The sequence below is a fragment of the Crotalus tigris genome, unplaced genomic scaffold, assembly GCF_016545835.1.
Source record: "Crotalus tigris isolate CLP2741 ecotype Arizona unplaced genomic scaffold, ASM1654583v1 scf7180000019068.10715455, whole genome shotgun sequence".
NCBI lineage: Eukaryota > Metazoa > Chordata > Lepidosauria > Squamata > Viperidae > Crotalus > Crotalus tigris.
In genome coordinates this window covers 167,725-193,504 of record NW_024097358.1, presented here as the reverse complement: position 1 = coordinate 193,504, position 25,780 = coordinate 167,725, and the positions used below count along the sequence as shown (strand labels likewise).

Below are 25,780 nucleotides of genomic sequence, written 5' to 3'. Positions count from 1 at the left end.
TGATTACCCAAGCTGGCCGTGCCTGTGTCAAAGAAATGCAGCAGAGGTTTTAAAAAGTGAAATCTCTTCCTGCAAGAAAGCTGCTTACCCTGCCCTGCTAATTCTGCAATTTGGGAAGATGTGCAGGATTCAGCTCTACCAAAAGCTGGACTCCCTAGCTTTAAATCCCTGCCTTGCTGAAGGTGCAAATGGCAGGGAAAGAATTCCTTTCTCTTTACCAATCACCCGTTACTTTTTTCCCGATCTTAAATATTCTGCTTGAGGAACCAATGGGAAACACTTTGGCGATCCATCTTTTCAAAAAATCACCCAAATCCCAACTCACGAGTTTGAACCTGGGCAGGTCACAATTAATCCAAGAGGTTTTATACCTGTTCTAGTGGCCATATGCAAGAATGCAACCTGGAGGCTAACAATGGGGGGGGGTCTTACTTTGCCCTGCTTTCCTTTCGACCCCACCCACCCACTCCACCCTACCCCGCATACTCAAAGGTGCTTCTTTCTCAAAAGGCAGCCTCTTTGCCTTGAAGAGGTTTCGCTTCTTCATCCACGAAGCTTTCTTCAGTTCTGGCGCAAAGCATCTCCAGCACCGAAAAGCTCCTCCTCCTCGTGCTGACGCTCCTCCCAGACTGCAGGGAGCGCTGCTCTTGCCCCAGCCAGGAAAAGACCTTGTCCAGAGGAAGCTCCTGCGCGGCCTGTTCTGATTATGGCTCAGCCGCCACCGCCTCCCTTCGGCTCGCGCTTCGCGGGGCCGCCCCAGCGCGCCGCCTTCCCCCCGCCCGCGCTTCCCCCGCCGGGGCCTTTCCGGGGACCGCCGCCTCAGCCCTTCCCGCGGGCCCTCTACCCGCCGTTCCCAGCCGGGGGCCTCCCGCCTCCCGCAGGCCCGCCTTTCCTGCCGCCGCCGCCGCCGCCGCCGCCTCAGTGGCCACCGGCCCCGCCGCAGCTGCCGGAGCGGCCGCCGTTGCCATGGAGACCGGAGGGCCCGCCGAGGCCGGCGCCCGAGGCCTCAGACGTGCCGGGCGACGAGGCCTGTGACCGCGACGAGGCCTGGCTGAGCCGCTTCGCGGCGCGCCGCCGACCGTCCGCCGCCGCCGCCGCCGCCTCTGGGTCTCCCCGTCAGGAGCGCGGCCTGACGGCGGGCGAGGCGGCGCGGGCGGCGGGCGAGGCGCTGCGGGCGTTGGCGCGCGTGGCGGGGCTGTGCGCGGCGTGGCGGCGGCGGGGCGATGAGGCGGCGCCGGGCGAGGTGGCGGCGGCCGAGGCCGGCCTGGAGGAGCTGCGCGCGCTGGTGCGGCCGTTGCGCGATCCCGGCGCCCTGCAGCTGCTGCGGGCCCGGCTGGAGCGGGGCCGGCGGAAGAGGCTGCGGCGGAGGCGGCAGAGGCAGGAGGCCCGCGCCGCCCGGCAAGAGGAGGCGGCCCGCCGCGCCGAACGGGAGGCTCGCGTCAACCTCTGGAGGGCCCGGCGGGCCCAGGAGGCGGAGGACCGGCACCGGGTGGGTCTGGGGGGCCGACGGGGAAGAAAGGTCACCGGGAGATGGGAAGTGGATGGCAGAGGCCTTCTCGATGCTCTGCTTCTTTTGGTGCGTGGATGCAGAGGAAATACAGGTGGTCCTCGACTTACAACCGTTCGTTTAGTGACTGTTCGAAGTTACAACAGCACTGAAGGAAGTGACTTATGCCCATTTTTCACACATACAACCTTTGCAACATGGTCACGTGATTTTCATTCTGCTGTTTGACAGCTGGCTCACATTTATGACGGTGGCAGTATCCCAGGGGGTAACGGGATCCCCTTCGGACAAGCAAAGTCAGTGGGGAAGCCAGTTTCGCTTAACAACCTTGTTATTAACTTAATAACTGTAGTGATTCACTTAACAACTGTGGTAAGAAAGGTTGTACAATAGGCCAACTCTCGCTTAGCAGTGGAAATTTTGGGCCCGGTTGTGTTGTAAGTCAAGGACTATCTGTATTTACTTATTTTATAAGTTTTCTTGTAAGTATCTCTTATAGGAGACAAAATAAACAACTGAAATGTTTTTTTTATTTCTGTGCTATTGAGTTGTCCTTTTGGGATGAAGGTAGCATGTCTCAGAGAGGGCTCAGCCATCTGTTCATTTCTTTGCTCATATATTATCTTGAACTTCATACGGTGTTGCTGAGCAAGAAGGTTTTCGACAAAGATTCCCCTTTCTTTGCATTTTTGCACCCAACAGGCCCAGTTTTACCTGCTGTTTCCAAGGTTCTTCTGATTCTCCCTGCTCTGTTTTCTAATTTACATTCTTGTCATTTAGGAACAAGAACTTAAAGCTGCTGCCGATAGTGTGTTATCAGAAGTGAGAAAAAAGCAAGCAGACACAAAGCGGATGGCCGAAATTCTGCGTGGCTTAGAAAAGCTTAGGAAACTAAGAAAAGAAGCAGCAGCAAGGAAAGGTAAATTCTCTGGATTTTTATTATTGTTCATAATTGTGACTGGGCACGTTGGCTGAGGAATTCTGGGAGTTGAAGTCCACAAGTCATAAAAGGGCCAAGTTTGAAGGCCCCTGATTTAAATCAAACTCAGAAAGCTAGATGGGAAACAAAGTATGTTATTGAAATAAAATCTATTGCAAATGAGAAAAGACCCCTAAATCATAGAAATGTCCTTAGAAAGAATTGACTCCCCCCCCCCTTTCATGGTGAGGCCTAGCTTGATGGGGATTTTAGCTTGGAAAGATTGAGAACTACTGACCTAGGGATTCTTGTGAAACAAAGAAGAAAATAGCTTGTGTGTGTTTGGTGCAGGGGTTTGCCCGCCACCAGCTGCAGATGAAGCCTTTGAAAGTGAAATTCAGAATTTAAGAGCATCAATTAAAAAACGCACTGAACTCTATGAAGCTGAAGAACGAGCTCTCCGAGTCATGCTGGAAGGCGAACAGGAAGAAGAAAGGAAACGGGAAATGGAGAAAAAGCAGAAGAAAGAAAGAGAAAAGCTCCTGCAGCAGAAGCGTGAAATGGATTCCAAACTGTTTGGGGATCCAGGTAATTTTCAGAATGTTCATGCTTACGCTTTGGGAGAAGGTGATTTACCCTTGAAATCCAGGAATGTTCTGTTTCATTTACGTAGCTACTTTGGGGTGGGAATAGTTACATTAAAAGTGTTTATTTTTATTTCAGTTGCAAACAGTAAAAAAAAAATTACTATTTCCCAAAATGTTTGTTTATGTAGTTCTTCTATGTCAACACAAGAACTGACTTAACTGAATGTAAAATAAAATTTTAAAGGAGATCTATTCTTACAATTAGTGGAGGCTTTTATTTCTCTGACTGTGAAGATAACCTTACTTATTATTTATATTTTTAGAAGAATTTCCACTTGCCCATTTCTTGGAGCCATTCACACAATACTATTTGCAAGCTGAATGTTCCTTGCCAGCTCTCATCCAGATCAGGTAAGAGTCATTTGTTAGTAAATAAAACAAATTAAGTTGTTGGAGTATGTTGTTTTACATAAAAACCTGGGAATTCTCAGCTGTCTTGAATTCAGGCTGCTGTATGAATCCTTCTTTAATCCATTTGTTATAGATGTTAATGTCCAGTTGCAACTGTTAACTCTGCATAACTCAGATTGTATAACTGTCAGTAGTTGTGTAAAGCATGTTTTATTGTCCTATAAAGCTTTGCAACAAAGTTGTCTGTTGGGGATGCTGTAATGAGAAATAGTAAATTGTCAGAATGATTTATAGTCCTGTTTAATAAAGCCTATTGAGGTTTTAACTAGACCCAGAATCTGGAATGAATGGAGGGAAAAGACAATTGTTATGTGACTTCCTTCCCACCCAATTTCCTTGTGTGCTTCCTTTATTTCCCCTTAAATTCAGAGAGGTAATTAATTTTTGTGATATATAAGCATTGCTCTAATGAAAGATATAAACCCTGTCTCTAGCATGATTCAGCCTCTTTGGCTATAGTAGAACTGGTATTGGTATCATCACAGATTATAATCTTGAGATTTTGATTCAGCCCACCACTCAGGCTCAGCAGATTCCCCCCAAAACAGTGTTGCATTTATACCATATACTGAACTAAATTATTTATAAACCTAACAGCTGTAGTTGCACAACAACTAAGTTTGGCTAGTCCTTCATGACTTGTTATACAAATGCCAGCCGTTTAATTTATAGTGCAAATCCATAAAGCAAGTTAATTCAGTAATAGGGTAAAAACCTCCTGTGTGAATCTCTTTTAATTAATCTACCTCCCACAAAATATTTGTGAGGATAAAATTGGAGTGGATCTAATCTATACCATTGCATGCTCTCAAAAGAAAGATGGAACATTAATAGAATAGCTTTTTTTAAGGGTCCCTTGAGTAGCCACAGTTCCTTCAAATCGCCTGTGACCAAGTTCCTACAATATTTTGCACCTGTTTATGAACTCTATATTCAGCTGCAGTTCCCCGCATACATGCTTTGGGTGAAATAATTTAGACAAGGAATAGATAACAGTGCTCAGTGTGTTGTCTGACTTTTTCCATTAAAGGCACGAATGGGATCAGTACTTGGTGCCTGCAGGTCACCCTGAAGGAGATTTCATCCCACCAGGATGGGTCCTTCCAAGTCCTCCCTCCAGTGACACGTGGGCCACTGCTGTCAGGTGAGAACTTTGAAGCACCGTTGAAGACGAACACATAGCATAATTTGCCAGTTTGGGAAGGCTGAAGTAACAATGTATGATTGATAACTCACATTAGAACGAGTTCTTTTGAGAAGACCAGTATTGTCTTTAAAAATGCTGTTAAAAGTATGGCATTGATACTTATTATAGTGCTTGTAAGTCCTCTCTAGCATCTGGTTATACTTTAGTATCCCAGGATTTTGATCACGAAAGAAGTATCAATGAATCACTGCTGTGCATGTATTGGAGTTTGGGATAGGTCTATACTGGGGTAGGCAACCGTGGCTCAGGAATTCTGGGAGTTGAAGTCCACGAGTCATAAAAGAGCCAAGGTTGCCTACCCCTGGTCTATACTTTAAAATGATTTTCGTCAGAAATTTATCCGAGTTTACCTTAAATGGGATGTAAGTGCTATCAAACCAGTAGTGTAATCTCAGAGATAGAGAAATAAATTTGCCATGGATCTGCAGGGCGACATTGGCAGATAGAGGCCAGATATGAAGCTCAGCTTATCTATGGAGCTTATATAGTTCAGAGACCACTGAATTAATGCATCAGCTAAATATTATTGTATGTGTTCTTAATGTAAAGTAAACTGTGGGAACTCAGAATTCACTGCCCCGGGCAACATCGAAGGTGATTCCTTTGGAACAGTATCCAGATGTTCAAATATCCAGCTCTCTTCCCAAACACCTCTGTGGTTATCTTGGCCTTACAAGGCAGGAATTAAATGAATTGACAGATGGGGCCGATAGTGGTTTCCTTTGAAGTTTTGAGTTCTTGGCTTTCAAAAATGGCGGCGCTCAATTGGAGTTGTATGGCGTGAATTAACAGTAGCATTTCCATGTTGCCACAAAAAGTGCCTTTCATTTATACACACATACGTTACACATACTTAGGGAAGCATTTGTTTTGTTTTGTTTTTCTCTTAAAGTAGGATAATTAGAATAGGAATATAAGCTAAAGGGTTTTTGCCTCTTTATATTTTTGTTATACCATCAAAGCACAGTTTGGCGTTCAGGGAAGGAATCTTGAATTACTGTGTAATCCTGCTCTCCTTTCTGTGTTTTAATAAACGATCCCTTGCCAGCCTAGTTTGCAACCCTAATCGAAGGGCACATTTTCAGTTTAAATAAATGGCAAACTGTAGTTTGTACAGAAGCATACATCATTCCTTGAAGTGAAAGAATATAAAGAAGCAGACGGATTTTCTTGCCTGTGAATTACTAGCTTTCAGGAAATCTATATGTGCTTATATAGATTTTCTGTATAAAGTTGTTGAAAACAATACACATTCTGCATATATTCTGTGATTCATAAACTGCAAAAAACGAGAAATTACTATTAATGTGTTCATACCAAATATTTCTCCACTGCTCAGCAAATGTCGGCTGTATTATGCTCTTTCAGATCTGTTTACTTCTGAAACAAAGTCCTAAGCATTTAATACCAGTTGCTTTAGTTCAGCATTATTTTTACTGGAAATACAACGTTCTCCAATCTCATACTTTTTCCTGTATTTCTTTAAGAAAAACTATACTATTATTATTTTAGTTTAAGACATTTTATTTGTATAAGTAAACCAACAAACCCTGCTGATCACCTTCTCTCCGACCTAAGAAAAATTGAAACCTGAGGCATGGCTGTTAATGGCATAAAAGAGCATGCTGTACCCAAATTGCTAATACAAACCATAGCTTTTGTCTGGTACATATATGCAATAGCTAGGCTTGTTCAACTTTTGTTGCAAGATAATTGTCAAATAATCTGCAAAGCATGGTTTATTGTCTTGTAAAGCTTTGCGACAAAGTATTGGGGATGCTGTAATGAGAAACTGTAAATTGTCAGAGTGACTTATAATCCTGTTTAATAAAAGTATGTTGCCTTTTGTTTATACTTAATAAATTATTAGCATTTCATACTTGTATCTGGCTTTTTTTTTTCTTCCTTTGTGGCACGTGGGCATACACAGAACTTTCTTAAGCAAAAGGCCACCAGATGCAGCAGTGGCTGCTGTTGGAAACAGAATTGTTGTGAATTTTTCTTCATAATATTACTGAAAATACAGACCCCAAAAGCATCTTCTCGGTTCCAGAGGTTTTCAGTTGAGACAGTCCTGGTTATATGTTTTACTGGGCAGAGCGACCTATATATGGATTCTAGAGCAGATTAGGCTGCTTACCCCATTGGAAAACCTGACGACAGGCGCTTACTCAAGCGGCTCTAATCACTAGACTTGGCCAGGCCTCTCTTCAACTGTGGAGGTCACAGCCAGCAAGACGCCTCTCCGTCTTCAACTGACAAATGCCTTCCTAATTCCTTGCTAAGGTGAGTTTTTCCTTTACCTAAGAAATAAAACGTGTGTAACATGGAAAGTTGAGCGTTAAGCTGAAGAAATAGATTGGGGTTCGTAGGCAGGTTCTCTTGTGTACAGACAGAGATGATAACATTTCTTTAAAGAATAAGTTTTTTAGCTCAAGGATTCCAATACTTACAAAATAATTTAATGTACTTCTTTATTATCAGTAGTTCCCCAATGATATACTGGCTAGACGATTCTGGTATGTTCATGAAATAAATTGCTAAAATAGATTTTCATCTTATATTTTTTCATCTTAATTCAAAGTGGCAGAATAAAAGGATTCTATTGCCTCTGTAATTTTAATTGGCACTTTTAAATCTATCCATGTTCAGCTGTCAATCTCAAAATTACTTTAGGGTAGCTTTTTCTTAACTTGATGCCTTTCACTCTTCTTAGGTGTTATGGGAACTGTTGTGCTGAGTTTGGAGGAAATAAGACTGACTAATTCTGTTCTATGTTGCTTTACAGATAGGATGTGAAAATACTACTTGTTAAATGTTTTACAAATATTGTAAAGCAATTAACAATATTTAATAGATACCCGGAAACAGATTTTTGGAAATTGACAATTTTGTTTCATTGAATCTTGAATCTTCTATAACTTCCATCTGAAGTCATTAATTATCTTAACTGATTTTAATGTCTAATGGTTCCTTAAGATGACAGTTGATTAACTCAAGATTGATTTTGTGTATGATGTGCATCTGAGTTAGGTTAATATATGGAATTCTTTGGACTTAAGGAGAACAAGTTCTCATGTTTTAGTTTCTTCTTATGTTGCAGAAATAACTGCAGACCGTGGCACATTAGCTTCTCTACTCTGAAATAACTGGAAATTGTATGCCATGTCAGGAGCCTAGAATGTGGGAATATCTAATCCTGGCTTGTTGACAAATACAGAGAAGTTGCAGATCGGAAGGAGCTGTATACAACTTTTCCTTTTGCAACATCTGTTTTTATATACCAAATTGAGTATGTAGAAACATAAGTACAGATGATCTGCAATGCAGACTTAGTTGCAATTTCAGTCTTTATTTGTCATTTCAATCCCATAATTCTGGTGGGAAATAGAGCCCAGTACCATAGGTGAAATACATATTTTTAATTTCACTTCTAAATTGAAATTTACAGTTAAACTCCTGACCAGAGCAAATAGATTGATGGAGGCTGTCATTCCTTAGCTGACTCTTAAGACGGGGCAAAATAAGAACGTGATTCATCACTTCCTGCTTAAGTTTATTCAGTCCCTCACCTTCACATGACACTTGGCTTAATAAGTCTTTTGTGTTAGAGCAACAGATGGCTTATGTTCTGAGCATGCATGCAACAGTGCCACATGTGGAGTGAATTAACAAAAGTATACGTGTAGCACGCTAAAGCTGGCTGTGGTCCCTCTAGCTTCCATGTTAGCACGAAGTGATTCAATCTCCGCATTAAACATCTGGCAGTAAGTCTCTATGGAGATTCTCAGTCATCCAGGTCATGGTTGTCCCAAAGATGCTTTTTCAGAAGGCAACTGGACTTCCTTCTTTTTCTTTGAAGACGTTTCACTTCTCATCCAAGAAGCTTCTTCAGCTCTGACTGGAGGGTGGGGAATGGAAGGATTTATACTCCTTGCAGACAGCTGGTCCTTTGCCTTCTTTGCAACCATTTGCACTTCAATTGGAGATGTAGACGACGCAGACTCATCCCCAACTGCCTGCGCCTGTCTTTGACAGTGAAGAGACACAGGGCAGCTAAGGAGGCTCCGCACACATTTGCACTATTCAGGTGACCCTGAGGACACAGGTAAACCTCCAAATGGCCTCAACGACTCTCTAAGAAGAGGCAAATGACCAGCGGTCTGCAAGGAACATAAATCCTTCCATTCTCCACTCTCCAGTCAGAGCTGAAGAAGCTTCTGGGATGAGAAGCGAAACGTCTTCCAAGAAAAATAAAGTCCAGTTGCCTCCTGAAAAAATCCCGTTTGGGACTGGCAGTAAGTCCTTCAATATAACCACTATCAATTAAATGGGTCTTAAAGTGCTAAGTACGCCTTTTGATTTCTTTTTATTAGAATAACATAGTTCAGGGACGTAATGAGCTGCTTGGAAGATGTACCTTTCAGAGTGACCGTAAGCTTTGTGGATGATCCTGTGGGAGATGCCAGCTTTGCTGACCAGCCCGAGATTGAGCTGCCCACGTGTGCAGAGGTCTTATCATGCACAATGGTAAACAGATTGACTGCTATAATTCCTTTCAATTACTACCCTGAAAACAATGACAAAGAGTATAGAATAAATACTATGTTTACCGGAAAAGAAGATAATCAAAGTATAATAGGAGGAAAAAATGTGTAAGCACATTTGTCATACCAAGTTTCCCTTTCTTGTAAGTTTGGTTGACAACTCTTGCTGAAGCCAATCCTTTTCCCCGATAAATATGTGTATGTATATGTTAATCAGAATCCATGTTTCCCCATGGATCAAAACAATTCATTTAACAAAAGTGTTAACTGAATTAATAATTATTGTTTGCAAGAGAAAATATCTATAGCAAAAGCACTTAGCACTTGTACTTATATGCCGTTTCATAGTCCTTTACAGCCTTCTTGAACCATCTAGTCCCCAACAATCTGGGGTCCTCATTTTACTAACCTCGGAAGGATAGAAGGCTGAGTCAACCTTGAACCGGTTAGGACCAAACTGCTGGCAGTCGGCAGAATTAGCCTGCAATACTGCATTCTCACCACTGCGCCACCACGGCTCCTATAGAGAGAATCTTCAGTAACTTAGAACAGGGTCTTTAAACTTGGCCCTTTTATGATTTGTGGACTTCAACTCCCAGAATTCCTCAGCCAGCGTGTCTGGCTGAGGAATTCTGGGAGTTGAAATCCACAAGTCATAAAAGGGCCAAGTTTGAAGACCCGTGACTTAGAACTTTGGGCTTGAACATTTCAATATGTTTCTTTTTCCTATGGTGTTGTTTAGTCACGGCATTCCCACCAATAGAGGGCACCATTGCATTTTTGGAACAAGACTTCAGAAATCATTTTAACATCCTTTTTGCTATTAAATTGTAATGTAAATTTTCAGAAACAATCTCCCCCCCCCTTTTTTTTAAAAAAAAATCAAAGTCATATTTTCAAGGTGACCTCCAATGGGTTTGATGGACATAGATAGTTTAGGATTTGGCTCAAGGAAAGAGAAGCTCCAGATGTTGTGACATTGGATCTGGAATTACATCATATATTCCGTCTCATTTTCTTTACGTGTTTAGCTTGGCTGGGAAGGTGCTAACATTTAATCTTCTTGCCTTTCACAGCATGATTTTTCACTGGAGAAAAAGGTCCTCTACTGGCTTGACTCTGCCTCACGGCAGGAGATTCCCTGGTTTAATGTAACTGCGAATACGTATCCCACAGCCCCTCCGTGCTGGCTCCTGTTGGTGGACCCTAAAGAAAACGTGGCCGGCAGCCACAAGGCAACAGGTTGCAAATCCAAGGAAATGACACGTGTCCAAAGCTGTATGAATCTGGGCACTGAGTTTGAGATGCTCCACCGCGCTGGGAGCGGAGAGGAGGTGACTGAAAGGGGGAATTTAGATCAGGGTCCTGAGGACCAGAAAAGTTCAGAAGGCACAGAGTCTTCCTCAGCCACCTCTGAAGAACACGACAGTGGAGAACATTTAGCGTCAATGCCCGGTGCTCTACCTCAGCTTTTCGATCTTCCCCAAAGCAGACCGAAGACATCACCAGGGCATCTAAGTGCTGCCTCAGACAGCAGTTGCCCGAGGCCACTTTTGGGCAAACAGAGGCAATCCACGTATTTTTTAAGCAATGTGAAGAATGAGTTGGAAGGCGCCAAGAAGAAGCTGATGGCCATCATGCATCCCTTAAACCAAACTGCCACAGACTCTGCCTTGGTTTCGAAGGCTTTCTCTCTCCACCAGCACTCCAGAAACAGCAGGAGCTTCAGATTCGGACCCGGTTCCCCTCCTCGCTTCACACAGACTTTAAACCCCACCCCACCAGCCACTTCCAGTCGTAAGCCGAGTCGGCTTCATTCAGCAGGGCTTATCCGTCCCATCCAACACCATAAACCTACCGTGGCCGTAAGTATCTTTCCTGTCTTTTGTCTTACCCTCCTTCCTGAGTCCTGGAAGGATCTGGGAGCTGAGCATCTGTCCATCTTCACCTTCCCCTCACTTTATGCTTTTCATAAACCATGCATTTAAAATGGCCTGATTTGCAAAGAGGCTTGCGGGCCCAGCTACGTACAAGTAGCCCTTGACTTACAACCATTTCTTTAAATGACTGGTCAAAGTTACAACGGCAGTGAAAAAAGTGTCTTATGACCGTTTTTCACAATTAACGACCATTGCAGCATCCCCAGGATCACATGATCCAAATTCAGACACTTAGCAACTGACTCATATTTATGACGGTTGCAGGGTGCCAGATCATGGGATCCCCTTTTGCGACCTTCCGATAAACAAAACCAATGGGGAAGCCAGATTCACGTAATAACTGTGGCAAGAAAAGTCGTAAAATGGGGCAAAATGTACTTGACAACCATCTCACTTAGCAGTAGAAATTTTGGGCACAATTGTAGTCGTAAGATGAGGACTTAGCTGTATTCCAGCCTCTGGTGCAATTCAGATGCAGCAGTTTTAGCGGGAAGTCCAGCTACACAAAACAAGCAATGCAGCACACGTTATTGCAGTCGTTAATCAATTAAAAAGAAAAGAAATTCTGAGATGGCAATGTAAGAATCTTAATAAAACTTAATCAGAAAACCAATCTGGGCAAAGTGCAACATGTTTTACAAACAGTGAAGGAAAACGTAACCGTGTTCAGAGAAATAAAATTGCATTGATAGTCAATGGCCACTGAATGAAATGAATCCAGGGGGCCTGCAAGTCTGGCTAGAGGAGGAGTTATTAGCAGCAATCAGTCCTTATAATAAGGACAACATAGCAAAACACGGCTTAACCTTTTAGCAATCCCTCCACCACAGGAGCTCGGTTTTTATTCCAGTATACGTTGTGATTTCTGTGAAGGACAGCGTAAAATAAACAAATCTGTACAAATTCGCAAGAATAAAGCCTAGTTACAAATATGGACATCAATTGTTTGATTTCTCAAGCCTGCTGAATATTAGCCACATGCATTAATGTTACAAAATGCTTTAAAGACAGTGTAAGAGAAACGTATAGGGCATTCTGGATTGCATGCCCTTGTCAAACAGTGTTGATAAACACGTGTGCGTGAACGAGCCAGCTCATAATTCAGATACTAAGTTGAGATTGTGGCTAAATCACAGCCCGATCCAGCATCGCTCCTATTATGCAAATGCATGGTTAACTGGAATCAAAATGTCTGTTTGTACTGAAAGGGGATCTGCTTAAAGCTGAAAGTGGCAATGTGAAACCAGTGATTCCCAGGGTGAAAGGATCATTGTTTAAACATCTCAGCTGCCCAAGGGAGATACCAAATATCCATGAACTTGACAACACAGGAGGGAGAAACTTAAAAGCTGCAGGATAGACATACAAAAATTCTGGTCTCTTTGCACCAATATGGGCAGTCAGCCACTATGTTATGGCTTCGTTCTTCTCTGCAATATAATTTTTTTAAAAGTGATCTATGGAAGCTTTTTGAAAAGTCTAGCCAAGAGCTGACTAAGGATTAAGTGTCTGGAGATCTATAGTTTACTGCCTAGCCTGGATATGGAATCTGAGTATTGTATTAAAAAGGTTGAGTGTTACTGACTTGGACATAACCTAAAGGCAGAGATGGGCAACCTTTGTGGGCAAATAGGGTATTTCAACCATTTAGCAAAAACTTACCGGTGAAGCTGCTCTCTGCAAAATCTTCTAGCTCTTCAAATATATAACATTGCTTTGTTTTTTGAGCTAAGGGTCACTTTTTATGGCATTTGTTTAAATGGGCGAGTGGCTGAATAGCTTAGCGGTTACATTATTGTCCTTGGTCTAGGAGACCAGGGTTCAAATCCCAGCTGTTCTTTTTCTCTGGAGGTTTTTAAAAAGAGACTGGAGAGCCACTTGTCCGGAATGGAGTAGGATCTCCTACCATGGGCAGTGGGTTGGACTAGAAGATCTCCAAAGTCCCTCCCAACCCTGTTCTTCTATGTTCTAAATATAAACGTTGTTTGAAAATGGCTTCTTTCTTTCCCGCATTCCAAGTTCCCGGTTTATTTATTTATTTTACTTAAAACAAATGAAAAGAAATTTAAAGTCAGCTCCCAAATGAGCACCACTGGTGATTGTGGACAGCTGGCCTAGGGAATGACTTCAATGCAAAATTCAGACTGCTTCATTTTGTACGCTGCCTTATTACATAGGCAGATTGTGGATTGATTATCACACGATAGGGAAGGATGAGAATTTGTAATATATCCCATCTAGTCCCGATGAATGCCATTCAAGAAGAAACATTGTCTTTTGGTCTTTTCCTTCCTGTTTTTTTAAGCCATTAATGAGGAGTGGATTCTGCCATGAATGAGCTGCTCTTGAATCACCTTTATCCCTGAGCCTTCATCCTTCTCAGATTCCAAAAATCCACAAACAAGATAAGCTTCAAAAGAGGCTTTGCGTCTGGATGACTTTTTCGGCCTCTTGAAAAAGAAAAAAAAAATGAAGACCTGATTCAGCAACTGCTTCCTTTTCCTTAAGATGGTCTTGATTTTAGTTCTATCCAAATTAACATCCATATAATATTTGAGACTTTCCCTTCACAGTGCTGAAAACTCTCTGTATATGCTAAAAATTCTGTTGGAACATAGAACATCATAGAATAATGACAGGGTTGGAAGACATCTTGGAGGTCTTACCCTATACTAGTGGTCCCCAAACATTATGGTGTGGCGACCCGGGGAGGGGGGGGGGAGAAGTGAACCGGACTGCCACTTGTGCAAGTCAAGTTACACGCATGTGCTCTGGCCCACTGCTCACACATACCAAGCTCCATGCCTGCACCAACCAGCCGCTCACGTGGCCTGGTTCCAAACAAGCCAGGGCACGGTAATGGACCGCAGCCCAGGAGTTGGGGACCCCTGTCCTATACCATTACAGACAAATGGCTGTCCAATCTCTTCTTGGAAACCTCAAGTGACAAAGCACCCACAACGTCCACTGATTAATTGTGGTCACCATCAGGAAATTTCTCCTTAATTCTAGATTGGATCTCTCTTTAATGATCTTCCACTCGTTACTTCTTGTCCTGCCCTCAGATGTTCTCAGAGAATAAGTCACACACACTCTCTCTTCTCTCTGACAGCCCTTCACGTACTGGAAAGAGTACTATCATATCACCCCTAGTCCTTCTCTTCATTAAATTGGACATACCTAGTTTCCTATTATCTTCTCATATTATTATGACATTTAACATCCCCAAGGGAAGCAGCTTAATTCTCTGTAGGTTAGTTAGAGACAGGCAAGAGTTAAACTAGGGTGGCTTAAGGTAATATAAACATCATTTGCATGGTGCCATAAACTATATGATGAAACCCTTTTGGACTCTTATCAGTTTAGCAGGAAGAATGAGTGGAATGGAATATTTTAATTCTATGTAAGTCCCATCTTTCAGAAATTTTTGTTTTCATGTGGTTTTGTTTGATGAATATCTGGCTGCATTGCTTATTGTTAATATGAACAAGGAGCTGTTAAGATTTACAGAAGAGTCCTACATAATTTGGGATGTGACTGCCAAGCTTCAATAAACACAAACAAATTAATGTTTCAGTCCTATAATATAAATAATATATATGAGGTGTATTTGAGAGAGAGGGAGGGAGGGAATCTAAACACGTGTAGAGTTTGCATTTTAAGATTTGATTTGTGTGAAAGTCCCTGGCTTGCTTTCTTGAAAGAACACAGTTTTGCAAATGTCGCTCTCTGTAAAATTCTTCCTCTGTTTCTCCCTAGTGTGTATTAGAAATTGGAAAGATGTTATCAAGATAATCCATTTGTCTATGTGTGTTTCCACCACCCAGAAACAGATCATATAGACAGAAAGGGGGGAAAGCTTAGAAATTTATCTCATCCACAAAACTAATCTTAGATGTTGGTTGAATTGTTTATTCCTCTTTCTTGCCCCTTTTCACACAAAACTCAAAAGTCCTCTAACTCAAATGCACATATCAGCAATCCATTGCTGCAAGCTAGGTATATATTTGTCCTTCCAATGTTGGATAATAATTATTTTGGCTGTCTCCAATGCAGCAAAGAGCCAAAGTTCTTGATGTCTTGATAGATTCCAAATGCTGGGGATATAGCCCAGCAAAACATCACCATTTTTTAACCAACCAAGATCGATCTAAATTCTTGTTAGCAATCCTGTGGATTTCTGCCCAAAATGTAACAACAGTCAGACATATAAGTTAATGTGCCAATGTCTCGATTGCAATTCCAGCAACAACTCTTAAACGTTTTTAGAGGTATCCATAACAAATGAAATAGAAATGTATATTATATTCCCCCCATGTTTCATAACCCTGGCTGTATAAATTCAGCCATGATGGAACCTAAATGTGTACTTTGGGCTCCAGCCAAGTCAATTTGGTAGGTTTAGGAGCATGTGAGAAGTGTCCCTAAACAGAGATTGGATGGGATGAAATTAGATTAATGGGTAGAATTGATTAATGAATAATTAGTGGGTGGAAGCTTGTTAAAGCATTGGTTCTCAACCTGTGGGTCGGGACCCCATTTGGGGTCGAACGACCATTTCACGGGGGTTGTCAAACAACGCAGTCCGCCATTTTTTTCCCCCTTTTCCTTAGCTGTGCTACTCCCTTTTATTCTATTGGCTTTTGAAAGCCAATAGAATAGACTCTCTGAATAGAGTCTAATTCTATTGGCTTTCAAAAGCCAATAGGAATTGTCCAGGCTGTCTCTGCCCTGCTGAGCCCGCCAAAAGTCCCATTCTGCAAACGGTGCTGCACCAGTTGAGTAGTCCTTGACTTACGACCGGTTGGGGGTCGCGGCATTAAAAAGGTTGAGAACCACTGTGTTAAAGGGAGATCCAACCTAGAAGTAAGGAGAAATTATCTGGCAGTGAAAGCAATTACAGGTGGTTCTCAACTTACAACAGTTCATTTAGTGACCAATTTTCACAGTGATGATCTCTGAAGAACCCCCAAGATCACGTGATCAAAATTCAGATGCTTGGCAATTGGCTCATACTTACAACCATTGCTGTGCCCCACGGTCACGTGATCCTCTTTTGCAACCCTTTTGACAAGCAAAGTCAATGGGAAAATCAGGTTCACTTAACAACTGTGGCAAGAAAGGTCGTAAAACAGGGAAAAACTCACTTAACACATGTATCACTCAACAACATAAATTTTGGATTCAGTTATGGTTGTAAGTCAAGGACTACCTGCAACCCACAAAACAGCTTGCGTCCAGAGGTTGTGAGTGCTCCCATCACTGGAGGTTTTCGAAAATAGACTGGACAACCATTGGGCGGGATGGTTTAAGGCTCCTTATCGAGCAGGGGGCTGGACTACAAGACCTCTTGAGTTCCTTTCCATCCCTATCACTCTCTGTTCTGTGTAGATGTCCACCAGATAGTCCACACACAGACCAAGAGCAGAATCGCCCTCCCATTTTTATAAATACATATATATACACGCAGGCCAAGTGCATCAACTGCTGGGAACAATATACCATGACTATCCTAGCCAGAGATTGCCTAAGAGGGTTTGAATGATGATGAGAGAAAAACAGACATGGAAGGACTTGACCACCAGCTGAAAGGGAAAAGTTTCCCAACACCACATCAAGCATATCTTTGAATGATATATAAAGATGTCATTGTTAAGTTCAAAGTGTCCACGTTTTATTTCCCAGGACCCAGCTTTCTTGTCTTCATTATTGTTTTGCCAGCCTTTGTCATCTCCTTGGAAACATAATAATTTTTATTCCAAATCAGGATGGTTCTGAATCAGCTTCAGAAAAACAGAAATGAAAACAGGATGTTAATAGGGGGTGGGGGTGGGGGTGGGGGAAGAGTGTTCTGACGATGGGAATTTTCCTGGCTCGCTTTATGCCTGGCCTAATTTAATTTTAACATGACAAAAGACTTGAAGCGCGCTGCCTTGGCATACCCACAATGCTTGCACATATTCCAGAGGAGAACAAAATCCTTCTGAAAAGCCTCACAAAAGAGCAGATGGCTAATAAAGATTTCTCCAAGTTAACTGACATTAAATGGCTCTATTTTATTTTATTTTTCAGGCTCTCAGCCCGTATTCCTGCCTCCCACCCGCTCCAGGGACCCAGCAACCTCTTAGTCCCCACAGATCTCACCCTGACTCCACCGCCGATCTGCTCTCGGTGCTGAGCCAAGAGGAACGCGAATTGATTGAACCGGTTGTAGCCTTGGGCTATCCGATCCGCCGAGCGATCCTCGCTCTGCAGAAGACGGGGAGACGAAACTTAGGCCAGGTCAGACAGAGCTAGGACCGGTTCTCTTCCCAAACGGGGGACACGTGTCCTCTCCAGGTGGTGCAACACTATTTTCCAGAAGGCTGTCGTGGGGGCACCTGATTGTCAAAAGTGGAAGGAATGAAGCTCTGCAGAGGCTTTGGGGGTTCAGTTTCCCTTCTCCAAATAAGACGGGGCAAAATTGCCCCCCTCAACGCTGGGGAAGGTGCTTTCAAAGTGTCCACGTCTAGGAGAAGACTTTCCTCAGAAAGAATGACTACATTAAGTGCTGGTAGGGTGGGAGCATCCCTTTCACGTAACTCTCTCTCTGGTGCTCCCTTCCTTGCCCACCCAGATTTTGGAGAGGCAGATCCTTCTCTCTTTTTTTGCTGGTGTTTTGTTACAGATATTTGAAATTGGGCTGAGGTTTGCATATGGCTTTAGGGCAGAGTGAAGAATGTTTTTTTCTATGGTGCCATAGCTTGGGGAGAGGGCTCTGAGGTCCCATGGGGGCATGGCCTCTGAGGTGATAACCCTGGAGACACGGGACAGTGTTGCTGGCTCTTTCTTGAAAGATTTGATGGCGCAGTTCTTAGCCACGGAAACCTACTTGGGGTAGTCCGTTTTCTTCAGCCTTGGGGTAAGATACCATCTGAGCTGCTTCAAAATAACAACAACAACAGCAACACTCCAACCATATTAGAGATGTAATGCAACCAGGGGTGGGGAGGGTAGTCAACAAAGATGGCAACTTTGACTACACAAGGGAGCAGCTTTTATTTACAAAAATACTTACAAAACAAATACTTGCATATAAACCTGCATTCAAAGTCAACATCCCCAAATCTTGCCTTTACCAGGATCATTGTTGTGATTACACGATTTACATTTATGCTTATTATTTATATTAACGACTTCTAGAAGTGCAGAAATTTCACCCAGTTTCATTTTTCGTTCTGCTGCCATGCCACAAAAGGAAAATGGTTCAAAGTCAGAAGATTTTGACCCTATTATCATTTGCATGCCCCTCAAAGCGATACCCATCCCTCTTATCAAAAAGAAATATGAAAACAATATTGCAATTAAATGGATGAAAACTAAGCTAACTGAACAACTGTACACTTTGGCTGTATTAAAATTTCTCCTTGGCCTTCGAATAATTATTCCTCTCTAATATCAACATCGTTTATTTTCCATAGTTCATATTTGGAGGCTATTTATTTTTATTAACTTCCATTTGAACTCCAGGTTTATCTCCCTCTGACAGCCACTGAGTTTAAGGCTGATTTTTAATCCCCAATTGCCAAAAGGAGACACTTGTGCGCTTGCTCACAACTTTTTCACCAATTTTGGGAGTGAGTCAGAGGGCCTATGGCTGGGTCCCTTCACTAGCTGTCCCCATTTCAGACCTGGAAAAACGTACTGTTTCCACGAAAATGGGTTTTTAAAAATAGGATGGAGACTCTGGCTCACCAATCACAGATTCCCAAGGGACCAATGGATGCCGTGGTATTTAAAGGAGAATGCTATGCAGTCAGTTCTCTAAGAGTAAAGTCAAAAATAATTCTAGTTTGTCTTTTCCATGACAAGAGTCCCTTTCTCAGAGTCATAAGAAGGGGACTTTCGTCTGGCCCCCGTCTCCTCTCCCAAGGTGCTGAGTTAGGTTTTCCTGGATCTAGAGAGTCATCTAATCAACCAAGCATCCTTAGTATTTTTCTGAGATCTTTGCGCTGAGAAGCTGAACGAAATCTGTAAAGAGTTTGCGTGTGCCTTAACAGGAAGCAGTGATTAGATTTATATAAGTGAATGTGCCGGTCTTCAGATTCCTCACACATCAGCAGACATATTTTAGACCTTAGTCCATGTGGGTGGACCCTGCCAAACGTGGCTTATTCAACAACTGAAGATTAATTTGACAGATGAGTACAGCCTGTAATGTATGAATAGCCAAACTCTTTCAGGTATTGTGGTATTACTGCCCCACTTTAAAAGCTTCTGCAAGCTTCTCCCTAGTGTTGCTTCAGTCTTTTCCCCCACCTGTTAAAATTTTTACATGAAAGTCAAATGTTTACGTGACCCCAGTGGTGAAATCCTGGAGCTTTTCTTCAGAAATTCAAGGCTTAAAAATTGTTTCTCCATTGCCAGCCACGAATTGTGTAACCCTGAGTCTCCTGGTTCTGATATTCTGCGTTCAAGATATATAATATTTCAAAGACATAATGCACTTCATATATTTTTTTCTGCCAAAACAAGATGAAAGAGACTGATAACACCTTGAGGTCTAGAAAGAAATGTATTAGTTGACAGTTGCAATCATATGTGTGAAGTTTTGTTCTACGTCTTGTTTCAAGTTATTCTCTTACTCTTAGCTCAGGGTAACTCACTTTCAAAATTATTGCCAAGGAATTGACCATAGTTAAGTTGCAGTTCAGAAGACAAGGGTCAACAGAAAACAAGAGGGCTGGGAGTTAGACCATTTCTAGGAACGTAACAACTCTGGGCTGTTGACTCATTTAACTTCATTCCCCATCACCCCCAGCTCTTGTCTGCTGTTCTACAGGAAAGCTGCCATTACTAATTTGCTCGCATGGGTCAGTTTGCCCTTTGCAAGTGATGATCCCAGGGTTCTAGATCATCAGCCCCCAATCTTTTGGCCACGGGGACCAGTTCCGTGGAGAGAGGTTTTTCCACAGACTGGAGGGGACGTGGTTTCGTGTGCCGTCTGCATGTCATGGATGGAGCTTCACTTCTTTGCACGGCCCGGTTGCTTTCATGCCATGGACCAATGCCAGCCCACAGACGGGGGTTGGGGACCCTGTTCCAGATCATATTACTGATTCTACAAAGTATGGGAAGGGTTGTGTTCCTAGTTTAGGAAGTGGATTGATGTCTTTTAGCTGAAATAGTGCTCGGTTAATTAACAGCCCTTCAATTTCTTCTGCTTTCCCATAACAGTTTCTCAGTTATCTGAGTGCCTGTGACAGACTTCTGAAACAGGGTTATGAAGAGGGCCAGGTTATAGAGGCAATGGAAATGTTCCAGAACTCAGAGAAAAAGGTGAGAGCCCAATTTTTGTTGAAAAGTTGATCAAATTCCTTTGCTTACAATGGGGTATCAGTCGAATGATAAAAATGGCTGTCTCCACCAGCATGGAGTTTTTTTTTCTATGTGTGTGAATGTCATTAGCAGTTGATAGCGCAAAAACTAACACAAAGTAATATGGAGGGGGAAAGGAAGGAAGGAAGGAAGGAAGGAAGGAAGGAAGGAAGGAAGGAAGGAAGGAAGGAAGGAAAAGAAAGAAAAAGAGAAAGAAAAAAGAAAGAAAGGAAAAGAAAGAAAGAAAGGAAAGAAAGAAAGAAAGAAGGGAGGAAGGGAGGATCTGCATAGTTTTGAATTCTGTTCTGACAATGATGTCCAAAATGACTCACAATAAGAGTGATGACAAAACAAAGCTAAAAAAGCAAGGAAAGAAAAACAGAACACAACCAAGTTTGAACATGCAAGAAAATCAGCCTGACTAGAGTTGGGAAGAATTTGAAATCAAAGTTTTTAGAAGAAATGGCCTTTGCCTTAAGGTTAGAAAGCAATGAAGCAGTTTTTCTAGCTCCTTGGCAAAAGAGAGAGGGAAAACCCGGCACAACTTGCTAAAAGCCAGTTGCCAGCATCACTTTCTTTTAGCCATGATGTGGGCTTAACGTTTTTCCATGTTTGCTTATTGATAATTCACTGACATTAACAGATCAGTTCCCTGCTTTAAAAAAATTGATATTTCAATACAGATTGTTATTCTTGCCAAGATATAGCCTCCTAGGTCATAGTGTCTGTTATTCAGAATCCTGAAGGTCTAATCCTCATGGTTTTATAAAACTGGGTTTCTTTCTTATGGGAGTTTCAGAGCACCTGTGGAAATGCACTCTTCATTCCCACCCTGGTTTCATGGCTCCTGTGCTTCCTTCCCACGGCAGGCAGCAGAATTTCTTCGCCTCTTAGCCCAATTCGATGACATGGGCTTCCGACAAGCCGACATCAAAGAGGTCCTCCTACTGTGTGAAAACCACCGAGACAGGGCCCTGGAGGAGCTCATGACACAAAGCCAATGAGAGCGGACCAGCATCCTCCCCTCCCCTCCCTAAATGAGTCTGTAAATATTATAGTCTCGTTCTAATCTTTTCTTTTTTTTAAAAAAAAAAAAGCTTCTTGTTATTGAGCCAACCCTGGATACACATTGGGGATGTACAAGCCAGCCTCAATGACTTAATTCTAGTTGGTTCATAGGGTGCCCGAAAGGCTTTGTTTATTATTATTATTATGGATCATCGCACAGTCAGCCAGATGTTCAGACTGGATTTGGCATTCTGTCTACCTATCGAGTCCTTACCCAGGACCTGGGATAGGCAGATGTGGATGTTTGCTGTTATTACAAATATCGTCACAGGATGGAAGCTGTTCCTTGTAAGGCCGCCTTTTGCAATTGACTAATGGTGAATTTGTCAATGCCGATGATGGTGTTCAAGTGGTGCTCCAGTTGTTTTGGGATTGCACCCAAGTCGCCTATTATTATTACTATCATCATCATCATTATCATCAAACATTTTAAGCTGACACTTTAACATTTTAAAACAACAACAACAACAAAGTGAGGAATAAAACCAGGTGAGTAGTAATCTTTCCTGGCAGGACCAATCAGAATAGAGCTGGAAGGGACCTTGGAACCGCATGCTCGAGCAAGTGACTCTACATACAATTTTACACAAATGGCTGTGCAGTGTCCTTCAGAACCTCCAGGAATGAAGCACCAGATGTGGTTCTTACAAGCGCAACCTTCTCCCTGGGATATTAATTTTTCCACTAATGTAGATGAAATGAGATGCTTTGATTTATTTTATTTATTTATTAAATGTATGCCACCTATCTCGCCGAGAAGGAGACTACGGATCTTGATCATTTCACAACGCTGCAATATTTCCCAGTTTCTTGGGCAGTGCTCACCCTGGGCACTTAATTCTGGTGTTTAGAATCATAGGGCTAGAAGGTTCTTCTGGTCCAACCCCCTGCTCAAGCTAAGAGACCTTAGACCAGGGGTCTTCAAACTTGGCCCTTTTATGACTTGTGGACTTCAACTCCCAGAATTCCTCAGCCTGGCTGAGGAATTCTGGGAGTTGAAGTCCACAAGTCATAAAAGGGCCAAGTTTGAAGACCCCTGCCTTGTCCAGTCTGTTCTTGAAAACTTCCAGTGATGGAGCACACACAGCTCTGGTAGGCAAGCTGTTTTCTCACTGTCAGGAAATCTCTCCTTACTTCTAGACGGATTTCTCTTGAACAAGCTTCCACCCATTTACTTCTTGTCCTGCTCTCTGGCGTTTTGGAGGATAACTCAATCCCCTCTTCTTTGTGACAGCTGCTCAAGTGCTGGAAGACAGCTCTCATGTCCCCCCTAATCCTTCTCTTTAATAGGCTAAGACATACGTATTTCTATTGCAAGTCCCATGGAAGGGTTTCATGCTGTGATTTTAGATCCCTCTTACCTCTGGCCTACGATTCCAGTTTTACCCTTGCATTAGAAGTTGGCAGAATTAACTCTGCTCTTTTAACAAGACCGTCTTTAGTGCAAAAAGATAAACCCAGCTCAAATTCATCTCCAAGCTGGCTCAATCTGTACACATTTTGAAATCATTAGTCCCCTACCCAGAGTCTATTTATAGCCAGTCTCAGCTTTAATTGCTGAGAATATCAATTCTATAAACACATACACAGAACTTGTTTATATCTCCACAGGAAACGGGTTGCTAGCTGAAGGAACAATCTTGGCAGGCGTCCCCCAGCTCCATGCAAGGGCAAGTCTTTTTCTTCGGAAGCCCTGAGACTTAAAATACTTCACATTGAACTGAAGTCCAACACACTGGCCGAAATTCCAGGAGACCATATCCCAAATGTACTAGATCCCTGTTTCTCTTTTTTCCATATTTCCCCTCTGGGCATCCCTGGCCTTCTGATGGATTAGAGGCTTTTTCTGCTTGTAGGTCTGTCCCATCTACTACCCCTACCAAGGCCTGTCCTGCCCGAATAATCTTGTTGCCACTAAGGAGTAGGCGAAAACTTCATTGCTTACCAGTCATACAGCCTCAAGCCCAGCTAAGTACCAAGAAGACAAGACCACGGTTTCTGGTGCAATTGCTGAAGTTTGCCCTAAGTATCTTCTTGGGGCTTTCTTCCCTTTGCATGAACCATCATGATCCTATGACGGTTAGATCTGGCTCCACCACAGGAAGTCTGGAAAAATTAAAAAGCGGGCTATCCAGAAAAGTCCAGATGTGATGTAAGATGGCCACCGCTCAATAATCCACGGAGCTGCCCACGTTTATGTTGCAATACTGTGATCTGTTCTCGGAAACCTGAGAAGGAAGGTTTGCAGAGACCCACTTCTTGGGAAACCAGCTTTCTCCTTTTTGAACTTCCACTTGCTGTCCTCGATGGTGTACAGCAAGGTCAACATCTTGTTGACCGTATAAACCGTGTCCCCCTTGATGATGGCAGTGAAGAGTGCCCCTTTGCTGTTCATGTACTGGCCAGGTAAAGATGTCCATTGCATCGTAGTGAGATTGAAGCGGTCTAGCATACATCTCAGGAAGTCATCAAAAGGCCCATTGCGCATGACGTAGAGATTGTCCCTATGAGACACCATACAGTGGCCGTAACTCTGAGGCTGAGTCAGGGTCGAGATGGGAAGCCATTCATCCTTCTGGGGCAGATACTCATAGATGATTGTGGTGTCAAGAGGTTTCCATAAACAAACAAAGATCCGTCCCATGGCTTGGGCACAGGGTACAGCCGCTGCCGGTTGGGGCAAATCCGACAGAAAGTCCCACTTGTTGGTGGATAGATTGAATTTTTCTACGGATTTCAGCGGCGTCTTCTCAAATTCACCACCGATAGCATAAAGAGTATCTTCCAAGGCTGTCAAGGTGATGTCGTACCGAAGTTGCTGAGGGCTAGAAAATTGACTCCAGAGGTTGCTTACCGGATCGTAGCAAAAGCTTTGGTCCACCACCTGCTTGTTGTACCCGTAGACCCCACCCACAATGTAAATTTTGTTATCCAGGGTCGTCATGCCAGCTAGAAAGGTGCTGGCAGTGAGTGGCAAATAAGAAAGGGTCCTCCAGGTGTTGGTTTCCTCCTCCAGGTAGCAAATGGATCGTGAGACGTCCTCCAGGAACTCATAGGTGGGTGTGTGAGCTCCCACAGCCACAAAGCTACTGGGGAGAAGAGATTCAACATAATCCAACAAATCCGGAGAAAGGCAGTCCAGATATTCCTCCAGCTCGGAATAACTATCTCTTATGTAGAGGGCAGCTTTATGGAAAAGGTCCAGAAGGCCAAACATTGCAGCAGCTTGGTACAGGATGATGCAGTTGTCCGAATTGATGGACACAATCAAGTACTTGGCCAGGGCTTTTACCTGCAAGAAGGAGGCACATTCTACCGCTTTGAGGTTCTCCTCACAGCTCAGCAGTGGACATTCCCCTTCCAGAACTTTTAGCAGGATACAAAATCCAGCGGAACTCAGATTCCTGATCTGGATCTCCTTTTGCGTGCTCTCCCTCATGCCAGACTGGAAGAGAGCACGGAAATATTCACTGTGTTCCACCAGAAGATCTTTGTCCACTGAGAAAAAGGTGTCTTCCACCTGGATCTGGACATGATCCACAACTTGTGACTGCATGGCTCCGTTTTCTTTGCCAGAGTTGCTTCCTCCCTAGTCCCATCCACCCAGCGTCTTTCCAGGGATAAAGCAGTGGTCCCTGTTAACTTCTACCCTCCTGTGCTGGCTTGAGCGGCTAAGGTATGCTTGCGTGCTCTCTATATATAAATACGTCCTGCTAAAGATAACTGGTCTTCATGTGACCAGAGCAGCCAGCAACATGAGCAGGATGAGATCCTTCCAATGCACTTTGCAAACTGATATAAGCAGCATTTCTTCGGTTCCATGCAAAGGAGAGAGAGGTTGTAACAAAAGAAAACAAAGACCACAAAACAAAACTCTCTTTTGATTAGACAGATCTTCAAAGGTCACTGTGATTGTGACGCTGAGCACAATGGCCCTCACTGCCTCTAGAATGGGGGTGCCCCCTTTTCTCTGGGGTACAAGGGCACTTGGCTTGTGGGTGGAATGCCAGAGGCCACACTCTGAAAGTGGTGGGACAGTGGATGATGAGGCGGGTGGGGCAGGACAAACCCTACATTTGATTTCAGTTGATTTATGCTCTAGCTGAGGTTAAACTTAAAATTTCTTTCCATATCCATATCCATAGAATAGAATAGAATCAGAGTTGGAAGGGACCTT

The 25,780-nt window shown here is 43.1% G+C and overlaps 3 protein-coding genes across 5 annotated transcripts; 2 read left to right on the top strand and 1 right to left on the bottom strand.

The window, feature by feature from the left end:
* The first annotated feature begins 590 nt into the window (after window positions 1-590).
* PDCD7 (programmed cell death 7) lies at window positions 591-6,570 on the top strand. Its single transcript, XM_039358944.1, has 5 exons — window positions 591-1,489; window positions 2,288-2,426; window positions 2,778-3,014; window positions 3,337-3,424; window positions 4,515-6,570. The coding sequence occupies exons 1-5, from the start codon at window positions 707-709 to the stop codon at window positions 4,630-4,632; spliced, it is 1,365 nt and encodes a 454-aa protein (XP_039214878.1). The 5' UTR covers window positions 591-706; the 3' UTR covers window positions 4,633-6,570.
* On the top strand, window positions 4,516-23,774 carry UBAP1L (ubiquitin associated protein 1 like). 3 transcript variants are annotated; one of them, XM_039358942.1, is made up of 6 exons: window positions 4,516-4,628; window positions 9,068-9,221; window positions 10,315-11,103; window positions 17,251-17,460; window positions 20,395-20,496; window positions 21,405-21,851. In XM_039358942.1, the coding sequence occupies exons 2-6, from the start codon at window positions 9,090-9,092 to the stop codon at window positions 21,537-21,539; spliced, it is 1,368 nt and encodes a 455-aa protein (XP_039214876.1). In that variant the 5' UTR covers window positions 4,516-4,628; window positions 9,068-9,089; the 3' UTR covers window positions 21,540-21,851. The 3 variants fall into 3 exon arrangements, with proteins under 3 accessions (XP_039214876.1, XP_039214877.1, XP_039214874.1); XM_039358943.1 differs by lacking the exons at window positions 4,516-4,628; window positions 21,405-21,851 and adding exons at window positions 6,715-6,977; window positions 23,215-23,774; XM_039358940.1 differs by lacking the exon at window positions 4,516-4,628 and adding an exon at window positions 6,715-6,977.
* KBTBD13 (kelch repeat and BTB domain containing 13) lies at window positions 23,760-25,780 on the bottom strand. Its single transcript, XM_039358945.1, has one exon. The coding sequence runs from the start codon at window positions 25,157-25,159 to the stop codon at window positions 23,798-23,800; it is 1,362 nt and encodes a 453-aa protein (XP_039214879.1). The 5' UTR covers window positions 25,160-25,780; the 3' UTR covers window positions 23,760-23,797.

What these genes read in the sequence shown, in the direction of transcription:
- UBAP1L (XM_039358942.1), top strand. Translation starts at nt 9,090, where the DNA reads ATGAGCTGCTTGGAAGATGTACCTTTCAGAGTGACCGTAAGCTTTGTG. An exon ending in GGAGACGAAACTTAGGCCAG is followed by an intron (nt 17,461 to 20,394) that starts GTCAGACAGAGC and finishes TTCCCATAACAG; the next exon opens with TTTCTCAGTTATCTGAGTGC. An exon ending in TCCAGAACTCAGAGAAAAAG is followed by an intron (nt 20,497 to 21,404) that starts GTGAGAGCCCAA and finishes TTCCCACGGCAG; the next exon opens with GCAGCAGAATTTCTTCGCCT.
- KBTBD13 (XM_039358945.1), bottom strand. Translation starts at nt 25,159, where the DNA reads ATGCAGTCACAAGTTGTGGATCATGTCCAGATCCAGGTGGAAGACACC.
- PDCD7 (XM_039358944.1), top strand. Translation starts at nt 707, where the DNA reads ATGGCTCAGCCGCCACCGCCTCCCTTCGGCTCGCGCTTCGCGGGGCCG. An exon ending in AGAAGCAGCAGCAAGGAAAG is followed by an intron (nt 2,427 to 2,777) that starts GTAAATTCTCTG and finishes TGTTTGGTGCAG; the next exon opens with GGGTTTGCCCGCCACCAGCT. An exon ending in CAAACTGTTTGGGGATCCAG is followed by an intron (nt 3,015 to 3,336) that starts GTAATTTTCAGA and finishes TTATATTTTTAG; the next exon opens with AAGAATTTCCACTTGCCCAT.